The sequence below is a fragment of the Cyprinodon variegatus genome, unplaced genomic scaffold, assembly GCF_000732505.1.
Source record: "Cyprinodon variegatus isolate N-32 unplaced genomic scaffold, C_variegatus-1.0 Scaffold75, whole genome shotgun sequence".
In the NCBI taxonomy this organism is placed as follows: domain Eukaryota; kingdom Metazoa; phylum Chordata; class Actinopteri; order Cyprinodontiformes; family Cyprinodontidae; genus Cyprinodon; species Cyprinodon variegatus.
This window is the reverse complement of record NW_015150528.1, coordinates 1093535-1106036: the sequence shown is the minus strand read 5'-3', so window position 1 is coordinate 1106036 and position 12502 is coordinate 1093535. Positions and strand designations below refer to the sequence as shown.

Here is a 12502-nt window from a genome sequence, read left to right as displayed (position 1 = left end):
ACACACACACACATACATAACGCAGGTTCATAAATATTGGAGTGAGCAAATATATTGTTTCTGCAATCGGAACTAAAGTGCCAGTTTGCTGGATTTCAATTGTGAATCTTTAATATTTAATTTGGGATTAAGAAGGATTTTTTAATTTATTTTTATTTTTTGAATCACCCAGGCAGCACCCCGAGTGGCCTTGATATGCTCTTTAGCATTAGCTAAATGTTAGATACCGTGGTTTCGGTGGCGGAGGTCCTTCCAGCTTTAACTTCTTGGCCATGAGGTATGTGTACGCTTTCATCCATCGTTTCTTCTCCCTAACCGGTGTTACTGAAGGCCTTCTAGAAACCAGCTGGTTCTGCAACCTAAACGTTAGACCGCTGCGGATTAGCATGCAGCGCGCCGCCATGTTTCCTGCAGACAGTTCAGTGTGTCACCCTCAAATGTGTCCGACAGGAACAAAACGCACTAACGGATGGTTGCTAAGGAAACCAAGGCAAACAGTAATTCACTTCGACACAAACCGAAACGGATTACCTGATGATATCTTCTTGTTTGATAAGTAAAAGCCGAATTTCCTGAATATTTCAGCAACGAATTACCTATAATAGTTAATTATCTTAGTTCTTTATATTCTTCTGTGGGGTTATTTTGCATATTCATATTACACGGCTGAATATCAAGAAGATGGAAAATAAAACTAAAGCAAGTCCGGTGGAAAGTGGAAAGACTGCTGATACTTTGGAAAGGAAAGCTTCAGATACGATTATTCGGGATGGATTTCAAGAAAATATGAAAAATGGCCACAAAATACAGGACTCAGTGCAGGAGCAAAAACAATCAGAACCAAGGATGACCAAGAAGTTCCTCAAAGATATCTGCAGGAAGAACAAGCTGTACTCCACGCCTTACCTGAATGATACTCTGTATCTACATTTCAAGGGTTTTTCCACCATTGAGAACTTGGAGGAGTACACAGGACTCAAGTGTCTCTGGCTGGAAAGCAATGGGCTTCTGAGGATTGAGAACCTGAATGCTCAAACTGACCTGCGCTGCTTGTTCCTTCAGCAGAACCTCCTTCACAAGCTGGAAAACCTGGAACCTCTGAGGAAACTCTGCACCCTTAACGTCTCCAACAACTACATCCACATTATAGAAAACATCTCCTGCCTTCCTCACCTCAGCACCCTGCAGATATCCCATAACAAACTGGAGAGTGTAAAGGACATAGAGCATCTGAGTCAGTGTTTGGCCATCAGTGTGCTGGACTTGTCTCACAATCTTCTACATGATCCGGAGATCCTCTCTGTGCTCGAGACAATGCCAGAACTGCGAGTGCTGAATCTGATGGGAAACAAGGTGGTGAAGAAAATCCCAAACTACAGGAAGACCATGATTGTACGTCTTAAGCAGCTGACCTTCCTCGATGACCGCCCCGTCTTCCCCAAAGATAGGGCGTGTGCAGAGGCATGGGCCAAGGGAGGATTGGATGGGGAGCGAAAGGAGAGGGAGGAATGGGAGACAAGGGAGAGAAGGAAGATCCAGGACAGCTTGGATGAAATGGAGAGGATTCGGGAACAGGCCCGGGAGAGAAAACATCTGAGAGACCTAGAAGAGGGAGGTGAGAATCGTTTAGCTTTTATCAAAACACAATTATTGGAGAAAATAAAGATTTTAACTTTACGACTGCTTTTTTTTTTAGGGATAAATGAAACAACCACCGTCTTGGTGATGTCTAGCGAGGATAACCACATTGGGGAACCGTCTTCCTCTAAAGGAGAGGCTGAAGTCTTTCTGGAGAACAGCCTGAATGCTCAAGAAACACAGCAGGTTAACACATATGAGGGAAAGAGTGGAGATATAAATGTAGCAAATCTGGACAAAGACCAGTTTGATGGAGAGAAGGATGATCAATGCCAAATCAAACAGGACACAGAGGAGAAAGCATGGAAGGACTCTGTAGAAGATGTACAGATACATCAGATAAAAGTGGAAGAAAACCATAAAGAATTGAATAAGGAAGAAAAGGATTGGCCTGAAAACGAACAGCCTCCTCTGGTGAGACCTTTTTCTCCAGAGGCAGATCAGCTTGTATTGTCACATGGTCCCGGTCCATTAGTTACAGAGCTAGAGGATGAAGAGCAGCTGGAAACTATTCACCTTCCCTTAACCAGATCACTTCGCATCGACGAGCTGCCCGACTTGGAAGATATGCCTACAGGTGACCTCTTTACAACCTCCCACCAGCAGGTCTTTAAACCAAAAATAGAAATCATATCAGGAGACACTGATGAAGAGACATCAACTGAGGATCCAAGCAGTGCCACGTCCAGCTCTGGTCACGATGGAAAGTCATTGTTTATGTTAAGAGAAAGCAACAAATCAACTGGGATCTCTCGTGATTCTGCATCACTGGTTTATCCAGAGGACCGGGATGTTGTTACCCACCACCCAGAATTCAAATGCAAACAACAATCCTCAGCGGAACGCTGCCTGATCGAGGAATTGGACTAATACTTGTGGATGTAAACATGGTTTACTTAGACAGGACACATCTTGGCTGCTTTTATTTGGTCTCAAAACTTACATCTAAAAGCCTAAATTCAGCTTTTAGAATTGGATTACGAATTATAATTTAAAGTCAGCTTGTTTGATTGCATGTTTTAACATCAGGGTGGATGTTCGGACACAGCCCTACTTTCCAGTTTTACAGTTTATTTATAAACTTTCCAGTTTATTTCTATTTAAATTCTAGCATTGATAAAAATAATAATAAAAAAAAACACAGAGCAACACTTCACGGGTATAATTTTAATCAATTGCATTACATTTCCTTGGTGATGTCACATATTCTCCCTGCAATAAATATTCAACATTATACCATACAGCAAAATGTTGCCACACGTCTGTGAATCATCCCACGGCTGTAGGTACCATGAACAAATATTTACAAATCATTTAGGACCGGGTAAGAAAGCGTGGAATAAAAGCAAAACAGAAAAAAAAAAAATGGACAAGATGAAATAAGAGTAGAAAAATAAAACTGTACACGTATTAAATAAACAAACTCAAAGAATTAACCCTGTGCAGATTGGGGCCCAATAAATTCCCAAATATTTTAAGCCGAGGACCCAGTGGCGCAAGCAGCTAATATCTGATATATTTAATAAGGAGTGGCATGTTTCTCCTGTCATACCGGAGGCAGAAATACAGACTTAACGCCGTAGCCACACCCAAGTGTTAATGAGCCAGAAAGCAACACTGATTGAGTACATAATCATTTCTCGCTTTGCTCTCTCCTTGTTCTCCTCTTCCAAGTGTTGGAGTCTCCGGTTCAACTTGATGAGCTACAAAGAGAGATTAAATTTGTTTCCATGCGTCACCAAAGATTTAAGTCATCCGTGATAAATTATTTGTTCAAACTAACCTGCCGTCTGAGTGTTGTAGCATCGACTACCGTCATGTCATCAGCTGGCACTTCCATAGAGCTTTCATATGTCGACAAAGAGAGCCTAAAAGATTTAAAAAAAAAAAGACAAAAAAGGCCTTTTAGATATTTCATAAACAAACCAAACAACATACTTCAGGTATACAAAACAGTCTGAGGATTTCAGTGCATTATTTCACCTCATTTTATCAGGGTGGTTACTAAAGTCAGAAAAATGGAGGACAAGGAGAGAAAAGGAGAATATAAGGAGCCAGGTGAAGTTACCTAGAGTCAGGCTGGGGGTTGGAGCTCAGAGCCGAACCCCCTCGCAGAGATGGTTTGCTAAAAGAGGAGGGGAAACACAGAAAAGGGAGAAGGCAAAAAGAGGTCTAGAAAAACACAGTGTAGCACATAAAGCACAGCATCACTAAAACCCACAAGACAGAGCTTCTAGAAATTCTAGGTCGCTTTAAACACAAGAGCTCATAAATTATACGTTTCATGTGTTATTAAAAAAGAAGCCTATTCCAGAAAAAGTTGAGGCTGAAGATGAAGCATTTGCTCTTTCACCTCCAGTCAACATATTTTTAAAGTTTAGGGAACCAAGAGGAAGGAGAGAGTTTAAACATTTGTGTGAATTTAAAGAGTCAATAAAAAAATTTCAGTTATTTCTGTATATACAATTTATTTTAGCCTAAGATTCTTTTCATGTGACATGTTCTGTATTGTCTCCTTGTAGGTCTTTTTCTTTGCTGTAAAATGTATGTACTTTAGATTAATAAAGCTCATTTATTCAAACAAATTTGTCAAAGTTAAATTGGTTCTATTTAAAGAAAGCAAGTCTGACGAGTTGCTTTGCGCTCTTTGTCAGGAAGACAATCGTTTGCATTGTTTGACCTTAAAGTGACAGTAGAACTTGCTTCACCGTAAGCCTCAAAGTTCACCATCTGGTATTTTATTTTTTAATTAATAAAACCTCTAAGTATTCTCTTTTCAGCATTAATTCTGTTTATTCCCGGGCCTATTTTTTTTTTTTTGATATTGCAGATGATAAAACAATCCCTAAGCAGAGTTACAGAGTAGAAATCAACAATGATTGGAATAAACTGCTTGGAAAACATTGATAAAAGCCATATTAGGCTGACTTGCAGCCAGTAGAGAAAAAAAAAGAAACCAAATTAAAAAAAGCAAAAACAAATGACCGGATAGCTTGGAGGTCACCTGCGTGAGTTTTCATCCAAGACCTCCAGGACCTGCTGGTAGGCCCGATGTGTGGTGGACTGGATGAAAGACAGAACACCGCTAGCGCTGTACACGTTGTGCTCTTCAGCCACGTTGAGGGAGGGGCGTGACTGGTTAGTGGTCGGGGGGTGTGAAGTTGCACTGCTCAATGCCCACCATTAAAAGGAGCAAGATTAAAGGGAAAAGGGGGAAAAGGGCGGAAGAAGAGGAGGAGGAAGGAAAGGGAGAGAAATGAGGAAAAAGTACGACCCCCTCCCACTGACTTTATAAAAACTGCAGCTAGATTAAAGTCAACAAAAGCAGCAGCATAAAAACATTTGCCAGCTACTTTGGGCAAAGCAGACAAAGCTAGTCCCTCTCATCACCTACAAGCTGCTAGATGAACAATGCCAGACTGCCAAATAATGCTGTGCTGCAAATAATGAGCTGTATGCAAACAATTTTAAAACTAAACTTTCACTCTTTGTCACATCCTAATGATCTACCAAAACATAGAGTAAAACCAAACCCTTCAAATAATAGATGCTAAATTTACTGCTGCAGCTGCTTTCTGTTTCTAATACAAGCAGCAAAAGTTCTGTCAGCCACAGATGACAGGGTATAAAAGGACAAAAAGGGAAGCAAGGAGGAAGAAAATCAGTGTTCTACTACATGATAGGACAGAGATCATCTCTGGACAGATACTTACGCAGATTCATTATGAACAAGCTGACGGACAGCTGCATTCTCACTGGCGGAACGCTCCCGCCGTACACGGCCCTGGGGGCGCACCTATAAAAAAAAAAAAAGCCTTTAGGTTGTGTTTTAAGGTAAGAATGTTATAACACTAGGTAGGACCACATTTTATTTTTCAAATACTTTATATTGAATAAATAATTTTAAGACTTATGGCTTACCACCTCCTCAGTGTCTGGAGCTACTTGATGCTCCTCTTCCAAGAAATCCAGGGGTCGCTCACTGAGGGTCAGGACTCTGGGAGGAGTTTTCAGTGCAAGAGGTTCGAGGGGTAACGACTGGATGAGGTCCAGGTCTCTGGGTCTGGGGAACTGGGTGTCAGTGCCATCTCCTGAAAGATCATACAGTAAACCTTAAACATTCTAAAAATCATTTGAACACATAAGAAAATGTAAACTTTATTTTCCATTTTTATTGTTTTTTTTTAGTTGTCATAAAACCAATAAGAAAAAATGGCCATTAAACATGAAGCCTGATCCATTAATATATAGATGTGTTGTTTATAACTAGTTATAACAAACCTATACTTACTCAAGGGGAGGTAAGGAATGAGGAAATAATAAAATTATCAACTGCAATAAAATTAAATTCTCCTCTCTCCTCTTTATCTGATACTGCAAGACTTCCAACACTCTGTGACCTTTATCCCCTTGTGCAGTACAATAGGAGTTAGGTTTGGACACCTCTTAGTGAGACTCCATTCAAGTAGTTAAATCTAGGTGTGAACTGAAACTATAACAAATACTGTTGTCCACATTTCAATAGATTTCTGCCATATTAGGATTAGACAGAATTGTAACTTTATCCAAAATAAATATACAGGGAGAGCAGCTCCAACTAAAATGTGTACAATGTGTATTTGATGAAAAGCTTTGAGAAGAGAAGGAATTTCAATCTATTTCATATTTCTTAATTCAAAATCTTTATCTTTGATTGCATAATTTGAGCTCAATTTTAACATCAGTATTTTAGCCCTCATTATCCTTTTAGGAAACTTTGATTAATAGCCAACAGATAAAGATATATTAACTAAAATAAATAAACTTTCTTACAGTGTTTAAAGGTTTTTTTGTTTTGGCATACTCAAAGAAAGGGGTGGAAAATGATTTCCTGAAATGTTACTGTTTTTAAACACCTTGAAGCTTTAGTAGACTTCTACAGACAATAGAGAGCGCATATTGTTCTGTAAAGGATTATTATTTTTAGTACGATAATGTAGTCCCAGTTGGACATGTCTTCACATTTTATAAAGCCGATCTAAGGTTGTTGATATATACGAAAAAGCTATAAAACAGTTCTTGACTGATGATTGTTTATGATTTATAAAACATGCAGAATAACTCCTCCCCATCGTTTTACCAGCTTTAAAGGAAGCCGTTTAACACTATACCTTGTGACTGATGTCTAAATTTAAATAAGAAAAACAGGCAGCATTGGAGGATGTCTTTGTTTAACATAACTTCAAATTCTAAACACTATAATATAAAATTTTATCTCTTTATATGCATTAAAGTTTGTAAAGATATATATTTTTGATTTTTTAACTGAGCAGATTTAGCAGCACACCAACCAGCGATCACGATCCTCTCTGGCACTTGCATTATAACGCTGGGGGGGACTTCCTGCAATCCATCACTGGGGTCTTCATGCCCCTGGGCGGACACTTTGAGCTTCTGCGGGATGCGCATCCTCTGGCTTATCCCCTCAGTGTACTCCAATTCATACTGGATGCGGTTTATCTCCGCCATCTCTACCGTAGGGGATGGAAATGCTGCTCCACTCATTTGGTCTGTGGAATCAAAACAGAAAGTGTCCAGTCCCCCAAAAAAAGGTGATCTTAGCAGTACGTGGACTCAGGTGGTTTCATTTCTAACAGTGTTTTAGTGGGTTGATACAGATTGTTGTTTGTTTAACTGAACTGTGTCTTGGGGAAATGGGACAGAGAAGCCTGCTGTTAGAAACCACAAACCCGTGACACTGCAGCAGCATCAGGTTTTCCAAATGTGCTAACATTAAGCTAGCATTTGCCTTTAAATAAAAAAAATATATTATAATGATAACTACAGTCCTGCATCTTTTAAACAAAACAACATCACTTAATAGCTTAGAAATTGTTAAACTGTTAGCCCATTTGTCATTTTGAGCTAACAGTTTAATGCGATTTCTTACCGTCTGGTTTGTTGCTAAATGCTGAGTCCGTTTTAAAATGTTTTTAATCAAATAAAACCGGGAAGGTCCTTCTGCAGAAATTCCAAAGGATTAGGTTAGGAATAAAAATTACAAATAGGGTAGCTGTGACATTTCTTTGTATTCATGTCAGAGAGGAAGCACCTCTCGCCTTTGCCCTGTCTGTACTTTCAACAGGAAATGACGTCTTCAAACGTCATTTCGGATGTTACGTATTAAGATCACTACAAATTAAAAGCATCAATAATTTAATTTTAATGTCGAAATTAACTTAAAAAAACATTTAATTTCGTACACAACTCCTAATTTAAAATAATAAAAAATAAATCACAGTCTCTTGTTTTCTGTTTCTCAACTGAACATTTTTTCCCTGAAAATTGCATTTTTTCTGAACACTTTAAATTAGCTTTTATCTCAGTTAAAAAAAAAAAAAAAGAAGAAAGAAAGAATTTAATAATCTTCGTTTGGCTTTTTTCTAATTAAATACCAGCATAATTTGCTTTTCATACTTATAGACCTGTGTACTTAAAAAAAAATATCTATGTGTTTGTATAGATGTTCTATAATATTATACCTTATTGAACACCTTTGAGGTTTTCTCATTTACCAAGGAGGCTGCAGTTCTAGTTTTAAAATGTAAGTGTTAAAATACTCTTGAGGGGGATATTTACAAAGTATTTGAAATAAATTTTGTTGCAAAGGGGCTCCATCAACATTCTAGACCTTATATTAAGGGTCCACATTAGTCTATATCAATTAAGAACAGGATGATCTCAAAATAACATATAGCCTCCACATAAAAATACTTTTTGTAATACAGGGTAAATACATTTTTTCTGTTGCTATAAGATGGTGGTTATGTACTGAGATTTTTTAAAGTGCAAAAAGCCTTTTCCTCTTCAAAATAGAGCAATTTAAAAACTAAAGCAAAATTTGCCGCAAAAAGACAACTGAATTAACAGCTAAAATTAAAATAGGCTTTGATGATAAGAGCACATGTTGTCCCCCAGTGTTTGTGGGTGGTGCGCGAACAGACACTCTCAGAAAGTCACTGCTCTTGTAGGATGGACACTGGACCAATTCAAAGGATCAGTGCAAGCAAGGCAATCAATAAATAAATAAATCCCTAAGCCATGTCTGAAGGTATGGGGTTCCATTTGTTTAAAAAAAAAGAAAAAAAAAAAAGGTAAAAAGCATATTTTTGGTCTTGTCCAATAAAAAAAACAACCCCAAAATAATCCAAAGTTGTAGTTAACTTTACGAAATAGGAAGGAGTTTAACAAATGTCAGTAATTTTATGTAGATTCTTTTGTTTCTTCAGCAGTAGTTGCAACACATGATGCCAATGATGGCCAAACTTTTATTTTATTTTTCTCTTTCTCTACCACTTTGGATTAATTATATCAATCTAATAGCCAGACATTTCAGTGGTATAACGCAACAGATAAGTTTTAAAACTGAGACAAAGCTGAAATAAAAACAGTATGCTGTTTTAGCAGTGCCTTCCTAGCACCAGCTACATACATATGTTTGGGGCTATTTTAGAAAACTGGAATTTACATGCTTTATGAATTAAAAACTTGTTATTTGATTAAGTTTGGCAGAGACTGGGGAGCAAATGTGTAGCTGTTAATTGGGCTTAAAAGGACTCTAGTGCCAGTATGGTATTTTTATTTTTTTTATTTCCTTTTCAACAATTCCTACCAATTAGAGATTATGAATGTGAATGAACAAAGTTATATTTTCAGAAAACATTACAGCCATTAACCACTATTAATTGTTCTCTGTCACAGCCAAACAGGAACAGACCAGATGAAGCTACAATGAGAAAAAAGCAGAGAGAGCATAACTTTAGAGATTGAATAAACAAATTCTTCAGAGTGGGAGAAGAGAGATAAAGGGTCCCAATGTCCTCCAGCAGTCTAAGCCTATAACAGCCTAACTATAGAGATTAAACTGGATAACCTGAGCCATTCTGACTATAAGCTTTTTCAAAAAGGAAAGTTTTAAGCCTACCCTTAAAATTAGAAAACTACATTTCAGAAATCTCCAAATTTACTCATTTTAAGTTGCTGTTTTAACATTAATTTGCTTTACTGGATATGTATTTCAGATATCTTTCATAGAATTCTTCTTTTCTAGATTAACATTTCAGATATGTGATATGTAATTCTTACTAGTTTAAATGACAGCTTACTGTAGTCCTGCAACTGGGAAGATTAGAGAAGATAAAAAAAAGGAGCAGATTCTGGAGCTGCTCCTGGATTTATCGGAAATAGAAATAAACAACAGTTTTTAGCGATATAAACACACATGACTAGAAAAATAAGGGGACTTTTTTTTTGCTTGTTTAGACAGCAATCATTTCTTTAATTAGATGGTGAATAGATAAGTGTAGAACAGATCAATATTGATTTTTGAATGATGTGTAATAAAATATTTACTGCTATTAAGTATTGTTTGTTTGACTACATGACTTAGCAGAGTTAATGGCATCGGCTACTGAGGAGATCAGTAATGTTATCAAGCAGAAATAATTCAGAAGACCTGGCAAGTCAATCACCACTGAGGAGAACGTTAAGCAGAGAGGAGCAAATAAGAGAAAGAAACAGAGAGATATGGAGTAAAGAATTTCTCTAATTAAAAGTTTTTCTTAATTCAATCCATGAATTAATAAGATTCATGGCATTAAAAATAAGAGGAGCTACCTGTAATTTGTCTGCACATCCTTTGGAAAGTAGTTAGTTGCACCTCTGAGTTTAATCACAGGCAACCCCCAAAACTGCTTTGCATAATATTACCAGCTGGTGGCAGTATAGGTTAAGTTGCTTGTGACTACAGTGCATAGACAATGCACTTTACAGAGAGATCACACAGTCAGAATGGTTCAAAGTTTAATATCGAAGAAAAAAAACCCCAGCTGATTTCTTCGAGTCATTGACTCAAAAGCAATCCTTCACACCAAGCATGCATGTAGTGACAGTGGAGACTAAATCTCCCTTTTAATAGTAAGAAATATCCAGCAGAACCAGGCTCTGTGTGAGTGGCCATCTGCTGAGGATGACTGGGGTTCAACGAGAAAGAGGCAAAAGCTGTGTTTGTCCATGAAAGACACAGCCAGGCAAACAAGATGTAAGAGAGCAGATACCACAGATGGGGAATCTGGAGCCAACAATTCATCTCTATGCCATGTATTTGTTTTGCCCGCCACTGAACCAGGTAAGTTAAATCTGCACAGGTTAATACACTCTGCAGTTTGGATTTACCTGGTTCAGTAGCTGGGCAGAACAAACACCTGACATAGAGATGACTTGTTGGCTTCAGATCCCCTATCTCTGGTACATACACTTTGTCATAGTAAGAGAAACAGGACCATACTCCAACAGAGGTGTTGATGGCTGCAGTACAGCTGATATCTCTCTCCAGGATGGTGTCACAGCCAAACAGGAACACACCAAATGAAGCTACTATGAAGGGAAAAGCTGATGGAATATAAAATTAGGGGATGAACTCACAAATAATGCAGAATAGCATAATGGAGACAGAATGAAGCAGAATGATGAAAAGTGGTTCCCATGTTCTCCAGCAGTCTAAGCCTATAGTAGCATAACTATAAAGATAGCTCAGGCAAACCACAGCCACTGTGTCTATGAAGCTTTTTCGACAAAGTTTTAAGCCTGGACTAGTAGGATGGACTAAAACTGGTAGTTGGTTTCACAGGAGATGATAACTAAAAAATCTGCCTCCATTTCTACTATTAGAAATTCTAGGAACCACTAGTAAACCTGCAGATTGAGAGTGAAGTGCTCTGTTAGGAACACAAGGAACAATCAGATATCTGATATAAGGTAGGGCTTGGTTATTTAGGCTTATATGGAAGAAGGATAATTTTAAATCATATTCTGGATATAACAGGAAGACAATTAAGAGAAGATAAAGTAGAATAAATATGATCTTTCTTTTAAATTTTCACCAGGACTCTGGCTGCAGCATTTTGGATCAGCTGAAGACTTTTAATTACAGTTTGTGGACTTCGTCATAGTAAAGAATTACAATAATCTATTATTTGAAATAAACAATGCACAGGCTAATTCCTCAGCATCATCTCTGGACAAGGTATTTCTCTTTTTTGCAATATTCTGGAGATGAAAGAAGGTAATTCTAGAATTCTCTTTAATATGGGATCTAAATGACAGGTCCTGATAAAAATGAACACCAAGATTTTTTTTTACTTTTTTATTTTATTTCTTATTATCAGAGATCAATTTAACCCCATATAACTTCTGTTTTGACTGCATTCAGGAGCAGAAAGTTAAGAGTCACCCAGGTTTTTATTTCTTCAAGAGATCCCTGTAATCTATGTGGTGTGTTAGCTTTTTCTGGATCTATAGACACATTTTGTCATCAGCAGAACAGTGGAAATGAATCACTTGCGGTCTAATAATTCTAACAATTGGGAGAACACATAAGAGAATTTACCCTAGCACTGATCCCTGTCTTATTCCACAGGTAACTCTGGAGCATGAGGTAGATTTATCACTAACATAAACAAACTGATATCTACCTTCAGAACTGTCCAACATTATTAAAAATACAATGGAGACCCATTGTCTTCGAGGAAAAAATGTGACCATAAAGATTGGACTCTGGAGCAATTGAAGGTGGTCATATTCTCAACTGAGTCCAGATTTACCCTGTTATAGAGTGATAGGGATATCAGGGTAAGAAGAGAGGAAGGTGAAGTGGGGACGCATCATGCCCAGTGCCTACTGTACAACCCTGCTGAGGCAGTACTATGATCTGGGGTTGGTGCAGGTGGTCAGGTCCAGGTTTAGTAGCAATATGTGCTAAAAAAAAATGAGGTTTGCTGACTACCTGGAAATACGGAATGAACAGGCTTTTATTTTTTAAATTCAA

General features: G+C 37.8%; 3 protein-coding genes across 7 annotated transcripts in view; 1 reads left to right on the top strand and 2 right to left on the bottom strand.

Annotated features, from left to right (window-relative positions):
- Nucleotides 1–442, bottom strand: part of mrpl44 (mitochondrial ribosomal protein L44) — a 2846-nt gene extending 2404 nt beyond the window's left edge. The window contains exon 1 of the mRNA XM_015372717.1: nucleotides 228–442. Within this exon, the coding sequence (XP_015228203.1) occupies nucleotides 228–403 (176 nt within the window). The 5' untranslated portion in view covers nucleotides 404–442. The remainder of the gene's footprint in view (nucleotides 1–227) is intronic.
- Nucleotides 443–663: 221 nt separating this feature from the next.
- Nucleotides 664–2720, top strand: dnaaf1 (dynein, axonemal, assembly factor 1). Its single transcript, XM_015372758.1, has 2 exons — nucleotides 664–1615; nucleotides 1697–2720. Exons 1-2 carry the CDS (start codon nucleotides 682–684, stop codon nucleotides 2506–2508), a joined length of 1746 nt encoding a protein of 581 aa, XP_015228244.1. The 5' UTR covers nucleotides 664–681; the 3' UTR covers nucleotides 2509–2720.
- A 65-nt stretch (nucleotides 2721–2785) lies between these two features.
- Nucleotides 2786–7756, bottom strand: mff (mitochondrial fission factor). 5 transcript variants are annotated; one of them, XM_015372760.1, is made up of 8 exons: nucleotides 7568–7756; nucleotides 6969–7187; nucleotides 5560–5729; nucleotides 5352–5434; nucleotides 4643–4804; nucleotides 3707–3763; nucleotides 3422–3506; nucleotides 2786–3341 (listed from the first exon to the last, which is right to left on the bottom strand). In XM_015372760.1, the coding sequence occupies exons 2-8, from the start codon at nucleotides 7180–7182 to the stop codon at nucleotides 3210–3212; spliced, it is 903 nt and encodes a 300-aa protein (XP_015228246.1). In that variant the 5' UTR covers nucleotides 7183–7187; nucleotides 7568–7756; the 3' UTR covers nucleotides 2786–3209. The 5 variants fall into 5 exon arrangements, with proteins under 5 accessions (XP_015228246.1, XP_015228247.1, XP_015228248.1 ...); XM_015372761.1 differs by having other exon boundaries at nucleotides 5563–5729; XM_015372762.1 differs by lacking the exon at nucleotides 4643–4804.
- Nucleotides 7757–12502: the final 4746 nt, after the last annotated feature.

Coding starts and splice junctions, on each gene's coding strand:
- mff (XM_015372760.1), bottom strand. CDS start 7,182: ATGAGTGGAGCAGCATTTCCATCCCCTACGGTAGAGATGGCGGAGATA. Junction 5,730..6,968: donor AGAGAGGATCGTGATCGCTG/GTTGGTGTGCTG, acceptor ATGATCTTTCAG/GAGATGGCACTGACACCCAG. Junction 3,507..3,706: donor AACCCCCAGCCTGACTCTAG/GTAACTTCACCT, acceptor TAAATCTTTTAG/GCTCTCTTTGTCGACATATG.
- dnaaf1 (XM_015372758.1), top strand. CDS start 682: ATGGAAAATAAAACTAAAGCAAGTCCGGTGGAAAGTGGAAAGACTGCT. Junction 1,616..1,696: donor GAGAGACCTAGAAGAGGGAG/GTGAGAATCGTT, acceptor TTTTTTTTTTAG/GGATAAATGAAACAACCACC.